Here is a 23,886-nt window from a genome sequence, read left to right as displayed (position 1 = left end):
TGCACAACACACTCAGACACTCAGCATGTCCAGCATTACATCACATGCACTGTACATTACACATAAAGCCTCATAGCAACATCAAGCACACAATTATGTGTACATATATACTCATTTTTGCCTCCATCAATAACATACAGTTTCTAACATTCACCTCAACAGCAGCATGTCCACCCTAAGGTTAGTTACTTGGAATGTGCACGGAGCTGGAACCAGAGAGAAGAGACTGAAAATAATGAGCAAATTAAAAGATCTCAAAACTGATTTTGCGTTTCTTCAAGAAACTCATATGTCTAATTCCTCAGTGAATATTCTCGCCACAGCAGATTTTCCCAACGTATATTCAGCCTGTTATAATTCTAGACAGAGAGGAGTAACAATTATGATAAATAGGGAAATTAAATTCACAGAAACTAGTACAGTCATAGACCCAGAAGGATGATTTATAATAGTCACTCTTTCCACTCAAAATATGCAGCTGTGTTTAACTAATGTGTACGCCCCCAACGTAGATGACCCTAAATTCTTTCATTCCTTCTTCTCTGCGCTATCTGAACATACAGACAAATCGCTAATTATTGTGGGTGACCTCAACATGTGTTTAGATCCAGAGATGGATAGGCTAAATAACACAGGAAATCTTAGAATCTGGCAATCCACAAATACTGCTAAACAGTACATGGAGGATTTTGGTCTTGGTGATGTTTGGCGTTCATTCCACCCCACGAAAAGAGCTTATACCTTTTTTTCCACAGTTCATCAATCATACTCCAGGCTAGATTATTTCTTGGTTAACAGCTCCTTGTTGAGCATAGCTACGGAAGCACAGATCCACCCCATTACTATCAGCGACCACGCACCAGTTTCCCTGACTCTTAAAAACAAAACATCACCACCTTCATTAAGGAGCTGGAGGTTCAATACATTGTTGCTCAGAGACCCTAACTTTATAGATTTCTTTGCTAAAGAATGGTCCTCATATCTTCAAAATAATGACCACCCAGGTATTTCCTCGTGCCTTTTATGGGAGGCCGGGAAAGCAGTCATGAGAGGAAAAATAATCGCCTTCTCATCCCACAAAAAAAGAAAAGAAAACTCTAAACTAGTGGATTTAGAGCAAAAAATCAGACTGTTAGAGGAAACCTACAGCAACTCCCCGGATGATCAAACTCTACAACAAATAAGGAAAGTAAGAATTGAATTAAATGAAATAACTAATCAAAGAACACAGTTTTTATTACAGTAATAAATCTGGGAAATATTTGGCAAATCAACTCAAAATAAACAAAGAGAAGACAACTATTTCATCAGTCATAGACCTAACAGGAAATGCAACACATGATCCAGCTGCAATAAATTCAGTTTTTAAAAACTTTGATCAATCTCTCTACTCATCCCAAATTAATCCTTCTGACAATGATGGCAACAGTTTTCTCAATTGCATAGTTTTCGAAAGAGCCATACAATAATGTAGTGTCCCTTTCCCACACTGAGTCACGTAGACTTAACCTATTTTAAGGTTCTTTATTCTGGTTACTGTAGACCGCAACAAACGCTGTACAATTAATTCAGCTACTCCTAAGTCTCTCCCGCTGAGACGAGACAAGAGCGTTTCTACCAACTTTATATTCACCTGCTACCGCTCCAGCCCTCCCATTTCCCTCATTCGGCCCATAGCTGAACCCCATTGGTCCAAACTACCTAACAACAGGCTGAGCGACAAAACTGAGGGCCAATCAGATCTCTGCTTGATGCGTTTAATGAACTCCAGAACTTTTAACGCGACACAACAGCCACCCAGTCCAAGACATGCCGCAACAATTTGTTTAAAACTAAATATACAAATGAATGTGTGCATTTGATTTAATTTCAACATTTTTAAAGTACAATAAGTCTGTGGATTCTTTTTAATAACATTGTTATGCTGTTACTAATAAATGATGAGTATTTCTCGTGGTAGTTTTGCTGATGGTCTAGTCTGGTTGATACGTGGTGAGTTTCTGCTTCATGCAGGCGTTGAGACTTTAAACGTGATCTTAGGTTGCTCTGAATGTTCTTTAGATGTGAGACAGACTGATCACATGCAGACGGGGAGCCAAACACACACTCACACACTGCAGTGAGAGACGGGCAGCGGGTTTTACGTTTTTACAATCCCTGCACGATTCACCTGCTGCCTGTCCCCCCCCCTGCTTTCTTCCTCACACATCCCGTCCCCGCAACTGCGCGCTCTTTCTCAGAGACAGGAGCGCGCAGTTTTAGGCACGTCAATTCACAGGTTTCCGGCTGGTACAAACTCTGTGAAATAATAGATAATAGTAAACTGACCTCTGGCATCGCATCGCGCCCGAGAAGGACTGGTCTAATGAAAAAAAAGTATAATTAAAGATTTGTCTGCGAGCCACATGTGACCATCAAAAGAGCCATATATGGCTCGCGAGCCATAGGTTCCCGACCCCTGCTCTAGCTGCTGCTATTAGGCAAAGTCGATACATTGAAGGCATTCAAACCAAAAATTTAGAACACAAAATAAGTCTTTATGCAGATGATGTTTTACTATTTACTCCAAATTCACAATCTTCAATCTGCCAAATAATCTCCCTAATCAATAGATTTTCCTCAGTTTCAGAATACTCCATAAACTGGTCTAAAAGCACAATTCTACCAATTAATTGCAATTATCTAAATCCGTCATCTATTAAAATACAAACAGACAACATAAAGTACTTAGGTATAAATATCTCCTCTAGGCTTTCTGATCTACTCATGCTAAACCACACCCAACTACTTAAAACAACCGAGGCTGATCTCACTAGATGGAAAACTCTACCCATTTCTCTAATCGGGAGAGTTGCAACCATAAAAATGACGATTCTCCCAAAGATTAACTACCTGTTTTCAATTATTCCTTCCAAACCTCCAACTACTTGGTTCAAATCATTAGACTCATTCATTTCCCAATACCTCTGGGAAGGTAAACCCCCACGGATCAGTTTGAAAACTATTCAAAAACCTAAAGATAGAGGAGGACTAGGCCTTCCAGACTTCCAGGACTATTACTCTGCAAACAGATTGTTTAATGTACAAAAATGGCTGAATCCTGGTGTGCTAGATGAATCCTGGCTAGACATAGAACAAAATCTCTGTGATAACCTAGATATTTCTAATTTACCTTTCTTCAGTTCTAAAATTAAACAACACAAATGCTTCAGAAGTTTAAACATCGGCTCATCCTTAACAGCCTGGTGGGATTTTCTTAAAAAAAACAACCTCACATTATTTCCATGTAAACTTACCCCCATTTGGAATAACCCTGACATTTTGATTAACAAAAACATGATTAATTTTGCTTCATGGAAGAACAAAGGAATCCAGCAGTTCCAGCATATAATTCAGAATAGAAAATTTATGTCCTTCTCAACGTTATCCTCAACCTATGGAATTAATATAAACAGATTTCTAGAATATCAGCAGCTTAAATCAGCTATAAGCACTAAATACTGCCTGACCCAAATAGACCTAGACCCTCCCCTTACAGTAACACATTTCATGGACCTTAAAAATCCCAAACTCACCTCCAAAATGTATAAGATGTTATCAGACATAGATGAAACAATTTACTTACCCATGACAAAATGGGAGTCTGAGCTATCATTGAATTCTAGTGATCAATTTTGGCTACAGATCTGTTTGAATGCCTTTAATATGACCAAAAGCCCTAATCTGCAACTTATTCAATACAAGGTTCTCCACAGAACTCACTACACCGGACAGAGGTTATTTAAAATGGGTCTCAATCAGTCTGCTATATGCACACAGTGCATAGGTAACAACATAGATGACTATTTGCATGCCCTGTGGGTCTGTCCACCTGTCCAATCATTCTGGCGTAAGGTTTGTGAGGATTTATCAATCTGGTTTAATCATAAGATTCCTGCTTGCCCCAAATTCTGCTTATTAGGTGACCTGAATAACATCCACATGGAATCTAACAAGGCTTATATGGTTCTCACCGCTGTATGTATCGCAAAGAAAACGATCCTCCTAAACTGGAAATCTAAAAATAATCTTAGCATCAACCACTACAGAAACCTCATGTCAGAGCATATTAGTTCAGAGATAATGTCCTCCACAAAAAACCTGTCGGCTTCAGACTCTCCCTGGCTCCGGCTGGTTAGTCACATTACCTAGTAGGGGTGGGATGGTGATAGGTTGAACCGGGTCCTGGCTGGTTAGGTGAGCCGGGGTGGGTTTGGGGGGGTGGGCTCTGCCGGGCCTGTCGTTCTCCCGGCTCGGGGCTCTGGTTGCCTGGGTGGGGTGGTGGTGGGGGCGCACACTCTGCCGGCAACTTGGCAGGGGTTCCTGGGCGGGTGCCTTCTGGGCGCAGGGTAGGCAGTGCGGCTGACCGGGAACGGCGGCCAGGTGCCGTGCTGGGTGGCTGGTCGCCGTGGCGGGGGCTGGGGGGGGGGGCTTGGGGCTCTGGGGCCTGGGGTCGTCTGCCCATGGCCGGTGTTTCGCCCGTGGCCGGTAGTTGGCGCGTGGCCTGGCCCCCCGGGGGTCGACGCCGCAGTCACAGCAGGGGTTAAGGGGTTCACTTGGGTGGGTTTGTTTCATTATTATTATTATTATTATTATTATTATTATTTATTTATTTATTTTATTATTATTATTATTATTATTATTATTTAATTTTTTATTTATTTTTTGGGGAGGGGGCCTGGGGGGGCGGTGTGCTAGTCCTTGGGGAGGCCAGGGTATGAATGGTGGGGCTGGACCCCCTGCCCCTCCGTTCTGGCACCGGGACCCTTCCTTGCTGGCTGTCTCTCGGCGCTACGAGGCTCTGGCCTCCAACTGTGGCTGGCTTGCCGTTTCTGGCTGCCTGGCCGCTCTGGGAGGGGGGGCGCCTACCGCGGCCGGCTGGGGGGCTGGTCGCTCGGGGGAGCCTTCTCCCCCGGTTGTGCCCATCCGCCTGCTCCTCCCCGCTCTCAACCAAACAAATATTGCTCACAGGCACATAGGGCTCCGGGAACTGGATGGGAGGGGTATGCTGGCGGGGCTCACTGGGGATGCCCCTCTCTGGGTTCTCATTGGCACCCGCCCTCCTCCCCGCTTTTTACTTGCATATTAGACACTCTGATTCAACTAGGGCCTTGTAAAGAGGGTCTGGTGGAGGGGGGCACGGTGAAACATCCGTGCTCACCTTTCGCTGGCCCCCCCCACAATTTTAACTTCCTCTGTAGACACACACACTGCATGCTAGCAGCACACACACAGCAGGGGGTAGGGAGGGTAACCAGATGGTTGTGAGTATGTGTGCGTGAGTGCATGGGTAGGACGGACCTGGGGGCTGGCTCACTGGGACCCTCTGGGGCTTTCCCTCCCCATCACAGAGAGGGGAGGGCACTAAGAGGGTTGGGGAGGGGGGCTCAGATATTATGGCGGGGGGGAGGGGTTGTAGTGTGTAGGGTTATAGCAGGGGTCGGGAACCTATGGCTCGCGAGCCATATATGGCTCTTTTGATGGTCACATGTGGCTCGCAGACAAATCTTTAATTATACTTTTTTTTCATTAGACCAGTCCTTCTCGGGCGCGATGCGATGCCAGAGGCGCGCAGTAGTAGCGGTGCTTGGAGAAAAAAATCTGCGCCAGCACTATCAGTTTACTATTATCTATTATTTCACAGAGTTTGTACCAGCCGGAAACCTGTGAATTGCCGTGCCTAAAACTGCGCGCTCCCGTCTCTGAGAAAGAGCGCGCAGATGCGGGGACGGGATGTGTGAGGGAGAAAGCAGAGGGTGGGGGTGAGGGGGACCAGCAGCAGGTGAATCGCGCAGGGATTGTAAAAACGTAAAACCCGCTATCCGTCACTCACTGCGGCGTGTGAGTGTGTGTTTGACTCCCCGTCTGCATGTGATCAGTCTGTCTCACATCTACAGAACATTCAGACCTACGATCACGTTTAAAGTCTCAACGCCTGCATGAAGCAGAAACTCACCACGTATCAACCAGACTAGACCATCAGCAAAACTACCACGAGAAATACTCATCATTTATTAGCAACAGCATAACGATGTTATTAAAAAGAATCCACAGACTTATTGTACTTTAAAAATGTTGAAATTAGATCAAATGCACACATTCACTTGTATATTTAGTTTTAACCATATTGTTGCGGACTGAGTTTAACTTGGCTGTTGGGCCGCCTTATCAGTTCTGGAGTTCATTGAACGCATCGATCAAGCAGAGATTTGATTGGCTCTCAGTTCTGTCGCTCAGCCTGTTGTAAGATAATTTGGACCAATGGGGTTCAGCTATGGGCCGAATGAGGGAAATGGGAGGGCTGGAGCGCGAGCAGGGGAATATAAAGTTGGGAGAAGCGCTCTCGTCTCAGCGGGAGAGACTTAGGAGTTGCTGAATTAATTGTACGGCTTTTGTTACAGCCTGCAGTAACCAGAATAAAGAACCTTAAAAGAGGTTAAGTCTCCGTGCCTCAGTGTGGTAAAGGGAAACTACATTACTGTATGGCTCTTTCGAAATTACATTTAAAAATATGTGGCGTTTATGGCTCTCTCGGCAAAAAAGGTTCCCGACCCCTGGGTTATAGGGTTATGGGGAGTGGCTGTGGGTGCGTGGCGATCCCTGGGTTGCTTAGGTCGCGTGCCTGGGCTGGCTTGCGGAGACGGGGCGCCGGTCGGGTAGTGGCCGGCTCATGGGTTCCAGGGGCCCTGGCTTCGTCCCTGGCCTTTGTCTCGGTGTCCGGCGCCCGGTGGCCCCCATGGCTGCTGCTTGGTACGGCTAAGCGCTCCTGTCTTGTGGCCTGGGGGCCGGACACTGGGGTCGCTTGTGCCTCTGGGCATTGGGGGGGCCCCTGTAGGGGGGCCCTCTCTGTGCCTGGCTGGTGGGGTGGGCGGTCCCCTCCTCCCGGGCTGCCTGGGTCCGGATGCTGGGGGGGGCTTCTGGCCTGGGGGGCTCTCCTCCCCTCTCCTGGTCTGGCTGGTCTGGCTGGGTAGGATCTGGCTCCCCTTATGAACACAAGGTTCACGTCGGCAGCATGCATGTATCTCCACCCCCACGTGCACGTGCACACTGCCACACTGCTCCCTGTCTGCTTCATCCCTCCTCTTTACCCACAGTGTATTGATGGACAGATTTTTTTCGCTCATCTTAGTGTCAGATTTTCACCTTTGATGTAACATTCGTCTTTCCAGCAGATCTGGTATAATTGTCACAGCTTAAAATAATAACTTATTCAAATCAGTGCTTGTATCCCCCACCTTTTCACCTTTCTTCCTTTTACTCTCTTCCACCCTCCCCTCACATTCTTCCCCTCTCCCTCCCCACACACATTAAATGTAACAAATAAATAAAAAATAATACGACAAAAAGGGGTTTATACAAATCTACACTCTAGTTTCTCGAAGCTATATAACCTCTTTTTGTGATAGTAAAACCTGTCCAACACAAAAAGCCTTCAGCTGTAATCTGTTTGCTCAGCTGTTGGACAGAACAAGTTTAAAAAAAAAAAAAAAAAAAAAGACACGGTTTTACCAGGAGACACAGTTCTACTGGGAGACACGATTCTTCTATGAGACACAGTTATATTGGAAGACGCGGTTCTACTGGGAGACACGGTTCTGCTGGGAGACACAGTTCTACTGGGAGACACAGTTCTACCAGGAGACATGGTTTTACCGGAAGACACGGTTCTACTGGGAGACGCCATTCTACTGGGAGACGCAGTTCTAATAGGAGACACGGTTGTACTGGGAGACACAGTTCTACTATGAGAAACGGTTCTACTATGAGCACGGTGCTACCGGGAGACACAGTTCTACCGGGAGACACATTTCTATCGGGAGACACGGATCTACTGGGAGACGCTGTTCTACCGGGAGAAAGGGTTATACTGGGAGACACGGTTCTACTGGGTGACACAATTCCACCGGAAAACACGGTTCTACTGGGAGACACGGTTCTACTGGGAGACACAGTTCTACCAGGAGAGACAGTTCTACGGGAAGACACGGTTCTACCGGGAGACACAGTTCTACCAGGAGACACAGTTCTATCGGGAGACACGGTTCTACTGGGAGACGCTGTTCTACCAGGAGACAGGGTTATACTGGGAGACGCTGTTCTACTGGGAAACGCGGTTCTACTGGGAGACACGATTCTACTGGGAGTCACGGTTCTACTGGGAGACACAATTCTACCGGAAAACACGGTTCTATTGGGAGACACGGTTCTACTGGGAGACACAGTTCTACCAGGAGAGACAGTTCTACGGGAAGACACGGTTCTACCGGGAGACACAGTTCTACCAGGAGACACAGTTCTACTATGAGACACGGTTCTACTGGGAGACATGGTTCTACTGGGCGACACAGTTCTACCAGGAGACACGGTTTTACTGGGAGACGGGGTTCTACTGGGAGACGGGGTTCTACTGGGAGACGGGGTTCTACTGGGAGACGCGGTTATACTGGGAGACACGGTTCTACTGGGAGACACAGTTCTACCGGGAGACACGGTTCTACCAGGAGCTAGGACCACATTCAAAGCAGAGACTCTAGCCCAGGCGTCCCCATACATTCACATATGGTGGCGTAACTCGCGCTCCCTCTCAGTCTTCGTAAAAGTGTGTTCACCATCTGTCATCCATCACTCTCCGTTGCAGCTCGCAACTCAGAGTGATCACCCCTGTGTTAGTTTCACTTTACTGGCTCCCAGTTGATTCTAGAATCATGTTCAAATCCTCCTGCTAACCTATAAGGCCTTACATGCTATGGCCCCATCCTATATCAAAGACCTCATAGTCCCTTACCATCCAAACAGAACACTTCACTCTCAAAATGCAGGACTGCTTGTGGTTCCTAGAATTATTCAAAGTACAGTTGGAGGTAGAGTGTTTAGCCACCAAGCCCCTGTTTTATGGAGTAAGCTCCCTACATTCTACATTCAAAGTTAGACTGAAAACATTCCTCATTGGACAGGCTTGCTATCAGGCTAGCTAGTTATCAGAAATTATTTAACTTATTGCTCCCCCTACCTCATCCACTGTAATAAAGTCAGGGGGAATAATTACATTTCCATTACATCCATTATACATATTTCTCCACAGAGGGAAGACGGTTTTCTGAACCGGGCCAGGAGGGCCTATTCCCCCTGCTTAGATTAATACCATATTGCATTGATATTGAAAGCCTAAAAATATAGGTTTTCTATTATAAATACATAAGTACCACCTGCTATAAGTACCATAGTGCATGCCACTTACCATTAACATGTTTGAATTAAATGTAATAACAATAACAATTATTTGTCAATAGGCTGTTAGAAGTTTGAAGCTGGGGAAAGTATAGTGCATCCCGGTTCTGTCCTCTATTCTCGTTATTCCTCTATTCGTGCATTGTCCCCCTTTCCCACCCCCCTCCGGGGGAGTGTGAGTGATTCCTAATTCCAGTTGGCTCATCTGTGCTCCTGTACTGGGACGTGGACCTCATCCCTGGCTAGTCTCTGCTCCTGCTCCTACACCTGGTTGTGGATCCTGTCTCTGGCTCGTCCCCAGCTCGTCCCCAGCCGTCCCCCAGCCGTCCCCCAGCCGTCCCCCAACTCCATCTGGATGAAGCTCATCTGCTGGACTTTAAATATGTAGTTGTAGATTTAGATAAGCTAATTATTCTCTAAGAGTTCTGGTGCATCGCCTGTCCGTCCTGGGGGAGGATCCCTCCTTCATGTGGGTACCCCTGAGGTTTCTTCGTTTTTTCCCGCCAGAATTTTAGGAGTTTTTACTTACGGAGACGGAGGGTCTAAGGGCAGGGACTCCCAGTTTAGTTTAGTCTGTTTAGTGTAGTTTAGTTATTACCAATTACCAATTGTATTTTATGACTGATTTTATCTTTTTATACAATTACTGGTATGAAACCCATTGAGACAACTATTGTTTTAATATTGGGCTGTATAAAAAAATAAAACTGAATTGAATTGGCAACTTTGCATTCAGCCTGGTCAGATGGTCACCCAGATAAACAGTGGATCCCTTGAGCTTTTTCCTTCATTAAAGGAAGTTTGTGTTTTTGATTGTCAAACATGATGATGGTCGCTGGTTTTTCCGTCTCCTTTCTTGTGGGGAGCGAATGGCACATCAGGGGATCCATCCAGGGAAATCCCTTTAGACCTGAGAAAAACTTCAACCTGTTGCTCCACAGAGATGCTGTCCTTGTCATCAGAAGTGTTGTGACAATTAGCATTGTTAGCTTTAGCTCTGTTAGCCTTTGGCCGAATTTTGATCCAGAAAACTCAAGTTGTTCCTCTTGGAGTGTTGTTCCAAGCTGTCCACTCGTTTCTCCAGTATATCGATCCTGTTGTCTCCATGTTCTTTCTGGGCTCAAAGTCTCCTGATCTCTTTAGCTAGCTCCAGTAGCGGCGTTTAGCTCGTTCTGTATGGCTGTAATGCTCTCAGTCTAGTCTTCAATGGATTTTTTGATGTCTTCATGGTCACTTGTCACTTGATTGTTTTTTACGGGGCCATGGTCAGCTCTCTTTTTTGCAGTAATTTTGCATTAACTTTGTTTTCAAGACGTCTTTAAGGCCTATATACCATGCAAAATCAGTCTGTTGAGCTTTTAAGTGTATTATAATGTTAAATCCTCACAAAAAGCGGTATTTTGATCCTTTTACGCATTTCTGAGTATTCCTCTAAAAACCTGATCACCAGCCCCTCCCACTCCACTTTCTTACATTGTAACGTAGACCAGTAAGAACAGCCCCTTCCAGGAAGAGTCTGCTCTGCCAGCACCGACCCCCGGGCTAACAGACACACACTTTCTCTTTGGAGCTAGTTGGACGTTGTTTGTTTTGGTGGGAGAGATGCAGACACGCTGTCAGGATCCCGTTGCGGACACAAACGCAGGATGCAGGAATGCAGAATCAAAGTCTTTCATTCAGCACTGAACTGAATGAAAACCAAGGCTAGGTTTCTCATGAGACTCGAGAGGCAACACAAAAATCTTGTAATGAGTGGAGGAAACACACAGACCATATACACAGGTGAACTGATGACATTTGTGAACACAGGTGAAGCCAATAAGATGCCAGGTGGGAGAGAAAAGTAACTGTAATGAAAAAACCCAGGAGACAATGAGCTGGAAACAGAGGATAACAAACTGAAACATAATTACACACCCCACCCTAAATACCCCACACACGCTGCTGAAGCCGGCTTCAGGTTGATGTCATGAAATGGGCGGCACCCACAAGGAGAGGAAGGCGGAGCCTCAAAGATCGAGTTGTCTTACCTCCAGGTTGGAAAAGAACTCAGAAAAATAACTCCTATTTAATAAAAAAAAATTCTTTTGTGAGCCAAAAGTAATATGGAAATAGTTTCTTATAAAAGTCTTAAGAATAGCATGGTATAGGCCAGGGGTCGGGAACCTTTTTGGCCAAGAGAGCCATAAACGCCACATATTTTTAAATGTAATTTCGAAAGAGCCATACAATAATGTTGTGTCTCTTTCCCACACTGAGGCACGGAGACTTAACCTCTTTTAAGGTTCTTTATTCTGGTTACTGTAGACCACAACAAACGCCGTACAATTAATTCAGCAACTCCTGAATCTCTCCTGTCGACACGAGACGAGAGAGAGCGCTTCTCCCAACTTTATATTCACCTGCTCCCGCTCCAGTCCTCCCATTTCCCTTATTCGGCCCATAGCTGAACCCCATTGGTCCAAACTACCTAACAACAGGCTGAGCGACAGAACTGAGAGCCAATCAGATCTCTGCTTGACGCGTTCAATGAACTCCAGAACTTTTAACGCGGCCCAACAGCCATCCAACTCAGTCCGCGACAATTTGTTTAAAACTAAATATACAAATGAATGTGTGCATTTGACTTAATTTCAACATTTTTAAAGTACAATAAGTCTGTGGATTCTTTTTAATAACATTGTTATGCTGTTGCTAATAAATGATGAGTATTTCTCGTGGTAGTTTTGCTGATGGTCTAGTCTGGTTGATACGTGGTGAGTTTCTGCTTCATGCAGGCGTTGAGACTTTAAACGTGATCGTAGGTCTGAATGTTCTGTAGATGTGAGACAGACTGCTCACATGCAGACGGGGAGCCAAACACACACTCACACGCTGCAGTGAGTGACGGGCAGCGGGTTTTACGTTTTTACAATCCCTGCGCGATTCACCTGCTGCCGGTCCCCACAACACCTCAGCCCCCCCCACCCCACCCTCTGCTTTCTCCCTCACACATCCCGTCCCCGCATCTGCGCGCTCTTTCTCAGAGATGGGAGCGCACACTTTTAGGCACGGCAATTCACAGGTTTCCAGGTGGTACAAACTCTGTGAAATAATAGATAATAGTAACTGATAGCGCTGGCGCAGATCCTTCTCTCCAAGCACCGCTACTACTGCGCGCCTCTGGCATCGCATCGCGCCCGAGAAGGACTGGACTAATGATAAAAAAAAAGTATAATTAAAGATTTGTCTGCGAGCCACATGTGACCATCAAAAGAGCCATATATGGCTCGCGAGCCATAGGTTCCCGACCCCTGGTATAGGCCCTTAAAAACAATGGTAACTGCAGAGCGCGATGGCGTGCATCTGTTGTCGATGATCAGGATGTTTTGATTGGACTAATATTTAGTCTTCTGCCTGTTAACTGAATTCTCTCTTGAGTTATTTGGTTTCAGAAACATCTACAGATGTTGGACGCTTCATCACTGTTGTTTCCTGGAGTCACTCAAGGTTTCAGGTCTTCAGAGTCTGTAAAACAGTCTAAAACCTGAGCTGCTGTAACATTTGTCTCATTGTGAGATATCTCCTAACACACTCATCTGTTTCAGATCTTCAGCGCTGCTTCAACTTTAATGTGAAGAACTTTAAGATCTTCTCTGGTTCTAAAGAGGCTCAGTTTGGATATACAGTGCAGCAGCACGAGGCAGGAGGACGTGCATGGTAGGAGTTCAACACCCCATTAACGTTACATTCAAACACCTGTGTCTGCTGGTTTAAACAGCTTCAGCTGAACATGCAGGCTCCACAGTAGGCTCTGAATAGTGAGACACGTCTGATTGCGCCTTCAGGTTGCTGGTTGGAGCTCCTTTGGAATTCACTGAGGGGCAGCAGACTGGTGATGTTTATAGATGCCCCCTGGACCAACGAAATTCTGCCGACTGCAGCAGACTCAAACTAGGTGAGCAGAGGCCAACGTAAAAGAGGGCAGAGTTTCAGCCCCATCTGTTACTTTCCTCCAAAGATGTCTGGATAGGACGGACAGATGGAGTGCTGGGAAAAAAACAACCATACATCTGCATTCGGCACACATGGAACAGAATGTAAAGTGAAGGGAAAAAGAACCTCAGTATTACCAATAACATAGAAGTACAATAAAAAACAGTTGGGGGAAAATGCTCACTTTACATCTCTGTCTCCTGAGCTACAGTGGAAAAAGTGTTTGATCCCTTGATGATTTTATAGGCTGGGCCACTTAAAAAAAAATTGACAGACTGACATCCTAATGGTAGATTCATTTGAACAATGACAGAAAATAACAAAGAAAATGCAATTAAAAGATTAAAAGCCACATGGGCCGAGTCATAGACATGACCTGTTTAGTTCATGTGCTCGTCACCATACATCCTGACTTTATCCACAAACATCACAGAGTAAAACAGTGGATGTAGCTCTACTGACCAGCATGAACTGTTTATTTTGTCTGTGGTGATGCAGAAGAAAACAAGTTCCAGCCCCCGCTTGGTCAAAGTTCAACAGTTTGACGTTCAAGCAGTTGAAAGTTCAGCTGGTGGAACTTTCAGCATGCATTCAATGAACACCTGCTGTACGTAGAGCCCAAAAACAGACTTAAAAACAAACTAATAATTAGTCATTTTGAATTTTAACCAGGAAAGGTTTCTTTGGACAACGTGTCTGAGAGGAAAGAGCAGATGAGACTGGGACTGACACTGATCTCCAACCCAAAAGACGACAGCTTTGTGGTAAGTCAAAAAAACATAGAGTGGGTTAGCTTCCCTTAAAAAGTAATAAGAACACTCCAAACCTTAAAGTCACACTCCAATCATCTTTTGATAAAATGTCTTAAAGTCTTCTCAGTGGTCTTTTAGATATAATAATGCTGGTTTTAGCCACACACAAGAAAAAGACATAGTTTCTGCAGAGCAGCAGTAGTTCAATAGAAATTCCCCTCTGAGTTGCCAGTGGCTCTCTGTTCACGCAATTCTGCTAACTTACAGCCCCTCACTTCCTCAAACTAACATTAGCAGTGCAACCAGAATGGCAGCAACATCCAATCTATCCAGCTGTACAGTTCTGGTCCAGATTCCAGCTCAGACCAGGAAAACAAAGACGTCCATGGATCTGTGTGTCTGCCTGTGGATGATCAGAATGGAGCAGAGCAGGAAGCTGTCACCAGTGACACCTAAAGAACACACACTCTTAGATCGCCGTAACACTTTGACCATTTACACGTTCAGCGTGAATCAACTGATTGTGATGCAGACAAAAGCAACTTATTATGTAGGCTTTGCACTGATATACACTAGTTAAGTCGGTAAACACTTACATCAGTAAAGTGTTGCATTAAAGCGGAAAGCCACTTTTCTCTGCATCAGAATCAGCTGATTTACGCTGATTACATAAACACTTCACTACTTTACATGTAGCGCATCAGCTGATGGCTTCTTTTTTCCATTTCACCACTTGCTGGAATTACATTACTTGCATAAATGGTTGAAGAGTTACGCTTGTCGAAAGAGTAATTAGTGAAGCAATATAGTTTAAGAAGTATTTTTATGTTTGAATCATGCAGTGTAAAAACAAATGGAGATGTCCATCTGGTTTTGAAACTAACCTTTAAATGGTCTGCATAAAAATATTAAATAAGTTAATACTGCTAAAAAATGTAGGTTTCTTATAAAATTTCAAATAATTGGTCGATAGTAGTGAAATTTAATTTGGTATTAGTAAATATGTATATTTGCACGAGTTTATATATAAATGTGCACGTGGGTTTGAGTAGGTGTGCGCGCGCATGTGTGTATATGTACAGATAGTATGTATTTGGCTAAGTATTTTGATTCTATGTTTGTAGCATATTTGTCAACTTGATGTAAAGTTTTGTTTCTGTAAAAATCGAATCTTAGGTAGGCTTTGAAAGGCACAATGCCTAGTCCCTTATGTTAAATGTTGATGATTGTGTAAAAGTATTAAAAACTGTTATATTTGAAGAAGCAAATAAACTTGAAACTTCAATGTTAACACTAGGGCTACAGCTCAGGGGTTTAAAGGGTTGACAATAGAAGAACAGAACAATGATGCCTCAAAGGGATTTACAAGTTCTTTCATACTTAGAGCTTTGTGTCAATTTATCCTCAGACCTGTGGTCCTCTCTGGTCTCATGAATGTGGAAGTTCTCTCTACAGCACCGGATTGTGCACCAGAGCCAACCGCAATTTCAAAGCCACCCATACCTTCGCACCTGCCCTCCAAAGTACTCATCCATCTATTCATTCATCCACTCTTTCATCCATCCATCCATCCATATATCCATCCTCATTTGTTTAGTTATAACTTTGTCTGTCTTTCCCACAGGATGTGAAACATTCATGGACATTGTCATTGTTTTGGATGGTTCAAACTCCATCTACCCGTGGTACGAAGTCCAGGACTTTATCACAAACGTCTTGCACAAGTTTCACATCGGCCCAGATCAGACACAGGTCTGTCTTTCTTTATGTTAAAGCTACCTATCTCTCCTTAAAAGCTTTGGTGACCTTGAGCCTTTAAGTCACCTGAGTAAAAATGTTGTCCCCTGCAGTTTTGTAGAGTTTTGTTGTTGCAACAAAATGCACATTGACAAGAGGCACAGTTTTTCATCAGTAAATTGTTTGGGCTTTGTCTTTTGCTGAATTTCCTTTGGCATGGCCATTTAGAAAAAGAAAGTGTCTATTTGACAGATGGAGCTTGTTTTATCAGTGAAAACTGTCTGAGCCTGAGAGAGAAAACCAGCCTTCCAGGGCTACTCTCCCACAGTTGTTGCAGAGGTGCTGTGAAAAAGGGGATTGGATTGGAATTTTTTTTTTTTTTATTCTGATTTGGATTGCACTGTTTCGGTTCCAGGTTGGGGTTGTTCAGTATGGCTCCACAGTGGTCCACGAGTTCAGTTTGGGTGAATACCAGACAGTAGACACTGTAGTGGAGGCTGTCAGGAACATTGACCAGCGTGGAGGATATGAGACAAGGACTGCGCTAGCTATCAACGTGGCTCGGTACGTCATGAACACAATGTGGTCAACTCTGGAACTCTGTAAAAGACAGTTTTCGGGATCAGCCAAAAATCTGCCTACATGATTGCTCTGCCCTTGGACTGGGCTGTTGAGCCAACACTGGCCATGAAACGTTTCACTGAGAATAGAAACATAGTTTTTGGAAACATGTCATTTTGACCTTTTAGGTGATCTCTTAGTAACAGCACAATTTGTAAGAAATGATCAGTGGTAAACTACAATTGACTGTATTTGTGTAAATGACTAAGAGATGTGATTGCGATTTTCCTTTTGATTGACAAAACCGCCCCGATCCACATGATCAACAGAGAGTACAGCTAGGATAACCAGAAAACAAGCAGATCAGCTGCTCCTGATTTCTAGCTTTGCTGCAGTTTTAAATGTTTTAAAATGTTTATATCTGCTGTGGTCTGAGCGATCCAGGATTAGTAGAGCTCTGAACAGAAGTCAAACGAAGTTGTGGGACCACAACAGAGGGATTTGACACAAAGCAAACATCTGAATCACAGAGCGTCTTGTGTTTTCTCATGCAGGTCAGAAGCATTCCAGCGAGGCGGCAGGCCGGGAGCACAGAAGGTGATGATTGTGATAACAGATGGTGAATCCCACGACAGTATAGAACTTGTTGATGCTGTCAATAACAGCAAAAACGATAACATCACCATGTATGCCATCGCTGTGAGTAGTACCTTATTTTTAAACTCCAAATGGAGTGTGACCTGTGCCACATTCGCAAGCTGTGACTCTCACCTTGTTCTCCATGTGGCATTTTCAGGTACTTGGCTACTACAACCGCAGAGGAATTGACCCTAAAGCATTTCTGGAGGAAATCAAGTTTATTGCCAGTGACCCTGATGAGAAACACCTCTTTAAGGTCACTGAGGAGTCTGCACTAAAGGAGATTGTGGATGCCCTGGGAGAAAGGATCTTCTCTCTTGAAGGTGTACCTTGATAACATTTTTATGCATTAGTGGTTAAAGAATCTCAGCAGGTAGCATGATAGTAAAAGAAAAAAGGGTGTTAACAACATGCAGCAAGGCAGGAAAAAGATTATACAAAGAAGGAGCTTATTAACTACTTTGGGAATCAAAAGTTTGACCGTTTTATTTTTGTGTTTAAAGAAGCCAAAGAAAGCTGGAATGTTTTAAAAAGGCAACAGATTACAGATAAAACATTCTTGTAATATGTAAAAAAAAAGGCTTTATTTCCATCATTTACCATTTCAAAATAACAGAAATTAAAATAAAAGGGTGTGTAAAAGTTTGGGCTACCTGCAGATTTAGTACCTGGTACTGCCCCCCTTTGGGAAGTACTGCAGCTTGTAAAGGCTTTTAGTAGCCAGCTAAGAGTCAATTCTTGTTTGAGGTATCTTCATCCCTTCTTCTTTCCAAAAGTCTTCCAGTTCTTTGGGCTTCTGGAACGTCTGTTACACACTGCTCTTTTCAGGTCTATCCATAGATTTTCAATCACGTTGAGGTCGTGTGATTGGGAAGGCCATGGCAAAACCTTCCGTTTCTGCATCTTAATGTGTGCCAGCGTGGATTTGAGGAGTGTTCAGGATCATTAGTCATTTCTAGAAGCCATTTTCTCTTCATCTTCAGCTTTTTCACAGATGCCATCAAGTTAACATCCAAACTTTGCTGAAATGTTGTTGAACCCATTCTTCTTCCTACTTACCTGTGCCGCAGGCTCCAATCCAACCCCAAAGCATGATTGCTCCTACCCCATGCTTAGCAGTTGGACAGAGGTTCTTATTTTGAAACTCTGAGCCCTTTCTTCTCCAAATTCCATTTTTGCTCAGAAAGTTCCATTTTAACTCTGTCTGTCCACAGAACTTGTTTCCAAAATGCATCAGGCTTGTTTCTATGTTCATTTGTGAACTTCAAACATTGCATTTTGTGGTGAGGACGTAGAAGAGGTTTTCTTTTGATGACTTCTCCATGAAGACCATACAAGGACATCGTCACAGTAGAACACTGATCCAGAGTCTACCAGGTCTTTCTGGAGGGATCCTGCACTCAAACGTGGCTTTGAATTTTTTTTTCACTATCCTGTGAGCTGCTCTGAGATTTTTCTTGCTCTTCCAGATCTTGCTTTAACTTCCACTGTTCCTGTTCCCTGTCGTTTCTTAATTACATTCCAAACAGAGGTTACTGGCATCAGAAAGACTTTGCTATCTTCTTACATCCTTCTCCTGCTTGGTGAGCATCAACTATTTCCAGTTTGAGGGTTCTTTGGATCCTCTCAGTAAATCCCTGAGAAGACCACATAAACAATGACATGGAATGGAAATAAAAACTGAAGTGACCGATGAATTAAAAACACTAATAAACTAGCTAAGCGCTAATACCATGATGTGCCAATATTTTCAAACATGTGCTGGTTATTATCAGCCACAACTCTAACAGTATGTCAAGACAGAAAAGTTCCTTTAAAGAATTTCTTGGAACCAAATTAGTTTAGACCAAAAAGAATGACAAAAAAGAAACCTTTCATCATTGAGTAAAATTAACCAAAAGAAGACTTAAACCATGCTATTCCTAAGCCTTGTATAGTAAACAATATCCATGTATATAATAATATACTACCTGTGGCAAACTAAAGAAGAACATTTTTTATTAAATATGAGTTATTTTAATGGGCTTGTTTCCAACCCAGAAGTAAGACGACTGGATCTCTGAGGCTCCGCCTTTCTCTCCTTGTGGGCGTCACCTATTTCATAACGTCAATCTAGAGTCAGCCTCAGCAGCGTGTCTGTGTTTCACTAACGAAGTCAAACAACATCTCAACAAAGATGGATCCGCAGAGTTTAGCCGAATACCGTTAGCTCCTTGGAGAAAGTGTGTGTCTGTTAGCCTGGGGGCGGGGCTGACAGCATAGACACTTCCTGGAAGGGGCGGGCCCCTCACTGGTCTACGTCAGTGTTTTTCAACTGGTGTGCCGCGGCGCACACTAGTGTGCCGTGAGAAATGTCCCATTCACTGATCTAAAAACATTCATCATCTCCAGGATATCAGCTCTGTGTTCATCCAAACAGGCCCTGATAAAACACTGAGTAGTTAGAAATATGAAAGATCATAAAATACTTTTTTCTTTGTTTATTTGATTCTATTAAAGACATTTTGATAAGAATGACGTTACTGCGATTTAGCTACAGCTAGAACTGTTTTCTGAAAAGTCCCGCCCCTTTAACTGTCTCCACCAATCATTCTTGGAGGCTTAATCACACGTCATCAGTCTGACCAATCAGAAGTGGTTAAAGTCTTCACTTCCTTGTTCTGATTGACACAGGTTTTTTTTTATTCATAAATGCCAAAGAGATTTAGTGTACTAAAAAATGTACTAAAGCTGGTTTCTGCTTGATTTCAGGGACCAGCACTAAAGGTCAAGGGTTTGGTCTGCAGATGGCTCAAGCTGGTTTCTCCTCACATTTAGTCAAAGTAAGTGGGATAGAATGACAAAGTTTTCAATTCATTTTACTCACAGAGTCCCAGTTCATGTGGTAATACACAAAAAAACAACGAACAAAAAACGAAACTTTTCATTGCTATAATCCAGTGGTCCCCAACCTTTTTAACACCGCAGACCGATTTGACGTCAGATCCCGTTTTTACACAACGGTCTTTCTGATGTGGCGGACGATTATTGTAGCAACGCTACGCTGAAGGAGGAACAGAGATGTGATAAGATGAACTCTGAGCTTTTATTTTGACGTGCATGTCATGGTACATGGCACAGATGTCATCCTCCTCTCCCTTCCTACACCCATGGAGCAAAAATGAAGTACTGTCTATTAAATGTAGCTTTATTTTTTGGGAAGTCAAAGGCTCCTCTTCTGTTTCCTGGAGGGGCGTTTTCCTCTTGGCAAAGAAACTTTCCAAAGAAGGTTTGTTTTTTACTCATTTTGCTAGCTCCTGGGATTTATTTAGCGCTAACATAATCACGTGACCGAGAAGAGCGCCATAGACATAGATGGATGCAACAGAGAATCTGGCAATTTTTCAAAATAAAACATCTTTCAGATTCCAAAATAAAATGGAAGTCGTGTCCGTTTTTTATTCTGTCTGTGCGGCCTGGTACCAAATGACCCACGGACCGGTACCAGCCGTGGCTTGGGGGTTGGGGACCACTGCTATAATCCATTTGATTCCAGATCATTGTAATCCAATTCAGTCTAGTCAATTTCAGTGAGGCCAATTTGTCTCAATTGTATTTTAATAGAAGACAAACGGATGACATCAATTGATTTTTGGTGTTATTCTGCTACTGAGGGGTCCGTGAGAAAACTTCCATGGAGACAAAAATGAGAAGAGCATCTTCAGCAGAACCAGACTTGGCATGGGTGGCCATCTCCTGTTACCAGTTGGTGTCTGAAAGGACAGCGAAGACAAACACAAAGAAAACTGAAACCTCTGTCATAAGATGAACCGGTAGTTAGGAAGTGTTGAAACCATTCAGCTTGAATTTGTCATTCTGGCCTGAATTTAGTCAGAATGTCCTGTAATGAGCCCAAGGCAAGCTGCAGGATGCCCTGGGGAGCACACCTTGGGGAGGAGTGGTGAATGATACACACCGATGTTTTCATTTTTCTTACTGAATGACTTTTTACATTGGTTTTACTCTTTCCAATTCACAAAGTGGCTCACCTGTAGGTGGACTCACCTATCACCGTGTTTTACTGCACAGTAAATAGACTTTATTGCTATTTTCTCTAAAAGTAGCTTTTTGAATGTTAGTTAGTGTTCATCATGTTATGGGTCTTGTAAAATGGCCCAACCGTGTACACAAAGGTGGGTAGAGTATTCAGACATTTCAATCAAGTAAAGGTAGTGTTACTTTAGCATGATGGTACTCAAGTAAGTAGGCATCTAATTAATTACTTGATTAAAAGTAATATACCTTTTGGATTGAAATCTACTCAAATGTTGAAAAGTGACCTCCCCTTTCTGTCATTACATAAGAATCAACACATTCAGAAACAAGGAAATAATATAACTTTTCATAAAGCTGGAAATAAATTCATCTTTGCAAAACAAAACAATAAATCGTTTGTAATTCCCCTTCTATTTTATTACAAAATATTGTTCATCCACACCAGAGGGGGCGTGTCTGTAAACTATTATGGGATGGAAAGTTCTTCTAAAAAAACAATGAGAAGTGAATCAAAGCCTCATCATGCAGAACCTCTTCAGGCCGACTGTCCACCAGTGGTTGTGTTTTTGGGAGCAGGTCAGAACCAGGAGCGGGTTCTGACCCACTCCCTGGAGTGGGTCAGAACCAGGTGAGCTGCTGATCCCTGGAGCGGGTCTGGAACCAGCCGAGCTGCTGGTCATGAAGCGGGTCAGAACCAGCCGAGCTGCTGATCCCTGGAGCGGGTCTGGAACCAGGCGAGCTGCTGGTCCCTGGAGCGGGTCAGAACCAGGCGAGCTGCTGGTCATGAAGCGGGTCAGAACCAGGCGAGCTGCTGGTCATGGAGCGGGTCAGAACCAAGCGAGCTGCTGGTCATGAAGCGGGTCAGAACCAGCCGAGCTGCTGATCCCTGGAGCGGGTCTGGAACCAGGCGAGCTGCTGGTCCCTGGAGCGGGTCAGAACCAGGCGAGCTGCTGGTCATAAAGCGGGTCAGAACCAGGCGAGCTGCTGGTCATGAAGCGGGTCAGAACCAGGCGAGCTGCTGGTCATGGAGCGGGTCAGAACCAGGCGAGCTGCTGGTCATGGAGCGGCTCCCCTCTGCTGACGACTACAGTCAGCAGTAAACAGTGTAACACTCTACAGTTCATTTAGAGTCTTAAGATTATTGTCGTGGATTGACTATGGAACACAAATGAACAAATGAACTGTATTCATCATCATAATTTCATTGAACCCAGTCACACTCCATGAATCGCGCTCCCGATTACATTATAGGTCCGTGCACGCGTTTACGATGATTCCCTATTGTCCGTCTAGCGACTCCCACCTGTGTGCGTGTAAATTCCTCCCAAAGTCAAAAGAAACAGAAAAAATGGAATGATCTCAACCCCGTCCTTCGGGTTAACGTCAGGGAGTCTCATTTTTCTCTTGGTCACTTTCCAGCCACGTCCTTCCCCAAAAGAAATTAATAATAATCCCCGTGGCAGAATTTGGAAAGGTCCGCGTCAGATGGTAAATGGTAAATGGCGTATACTTATATAGCGCCTTTCTTCCTACAAGGACAAAGCGCTTTACAGTCACAGACCCATTCACCCAGTCACACGCCCATTCACACACACATTCACACACTGGTGGCGGCTCCGCTGCCAAACACAGGCGCCCGCCTACCCCCAGAGGCAAGGTGGGGTTCAGTGTCTTGCCCAAGGACACTTCGACTCATGGGCGTGCAAGGCGGGAATCGAACCTGCAATCTTACGATCATGGGTCGACCGCCCTACCGCTGCACCACGGCCGCCTCCTCTGTGACTCCCGATGGTCGGTTTCCGGGGTATTCCGTGCGTGCTTGCTGTTGGAAGGGCCCTCTTAATCTCCCTTTCCGTCTTGTCAGAGTTTGAACTCTCCTTAGGCTTCCAGCCCACCTTGTCTGTTCCTTTTTAACCCGGAAACCATTCCGTGTGTTAACGCACCCCAGCTGATCGCATCAGCTGTGAGGAGTGACGTCAGCGGCATCCCCGGTACACAAAAACCCAAAATACACACATTCACTAAAATAAAAGGAAAACATAGGACCTCTTCACCTCATGGGGTGTAAAATACAGAAAACATGATACATTTATGTGGCTTTGTCACAACAGGAAAGATTCATATCAATAATTTGAATAAACAGATTAAAACCTAACGGGCTGAGAATTAAGATTAAATCAAATCTAAATGTAGACATTTTCTAAGTAAAGTTCTGTGTGATCATCGACCTGCCTCACCGCCACGACTCCAGCCGGCGTGTAATCCCAACAATGTTCTGACCCAGGTAGGACTAGGATGGAGAACTTTAAGAAAATGGACGTTCCTGAAGAAAACAGTACATTTAATGACACCTGAACAGATTTGTTTGCTTTCAACGACTTTACCAGAAGGATTCATATGTAACCAGGAATTAACAAACAACAAAGTCTCAAATGTGGCGAGACATCCCAGAATAAACACGCCGTTTTTCCAAAAACCTCCTGATCCAGATGAGAAAAACAGTTGAAGCTGATTAACTGCTGGTTCATTACAACATAATTGCTGGTTTTGTGGCCTCTAATGAAATAGTTCTCATCTGAACCCAATAAATGACAGAGGATCAAAAAAAAGACCATCTACTCTAGAACTTTAAAAACCAGTGATGCCGTTGACAAAGACTGTTGCTGCTCCGTCTTTTCATTTCTGTGGGAAACTGATCCAAATGGCTCTTTGAGAGGGAAAGGCTGCAGACCCCTGGTCTATACCAAGACATTCTTGTTAAAGGGCAACACAACAGGACAGTTGTGTTATATAATTAATATATTATTATTATTATTATTATTATTATTATATAATTTTTATATATGTTATATATAGAATCAATATTTATATAATTATATAATTCTTATATATAAACCTTTTTTTTTTTTAAATCATGGCT

The 23,886-nt window shown here is 43.9% G+C and overlaps 1 protein-coding gene across 2 annotated transcripts in view; it reads left to right on the top strand.

Annotated features, from left to right (window-relative positions):
• The window catches only part of LOC101169424 (integrin alpha-11), a 72,394-nt gene that overhangs the window by 5,009 nt on the left and 43,499 nt on the right, over positions 1 to 23,886 (top strand). For both annotated transcript variants that reach the window (XM_023955519.1, XM_023955518.1), the window contains exons 2-10: positions 12,855 to 12,966; positions 13,095 to 13,204; positions 13,915 to 14,006; positions 15,403 to 15,517; positions 15,619 to 15,746; positions 16,147 to 16,295; positions 16,847 to 16,991; positions 17,089 to 17,254; positions 19,683 to 19,753. In XM_023955519.1, the coding sequence (XP_023811287.1) occupies positions 12,855 to 12,966; positions 13,095 to 13,204; positions 13,915 to 14,006; positions 15,403 to 15,517; positions 15,619 to 15,746; positions 16,147 to 16,295; positions 16,847 to 16,991; positions 17,089 to 17,254; positions 19,683 to 19,753 (1,088 nt within the window). The remainder of the gene's footprint in view (positions 1 to 12,854; positions 12,967 to 13,094; positions 13,205 to 13,914; positions 14,007 to 15,402; positions 15,518 to 15,618; positions 15,747 to 16,146; positions 16,296 to 16,846; positions 16,992 to 17,088; positions 17,255 to 19,682; positions 19,754 to 23,886) is intronic.

This window comes from Oryzias latipes, chromosome 6 (genome assembly GCF_002234675.1).
Source record: "Oryzias latipes chromosome 6, ASM223467v1".
Taxonomy (NCBI): Eukaryota; Metazoa; Chordata; class Actinopteri; order Beloniformes; family Adrianichthyidae; genus Oryzias; species Oryzias latipes.
The sequence above is the reverse complement of the archived record's forward strand: the minus strand, read 5'-3'. Positions and strand labels throughout refer to the sequence as shown.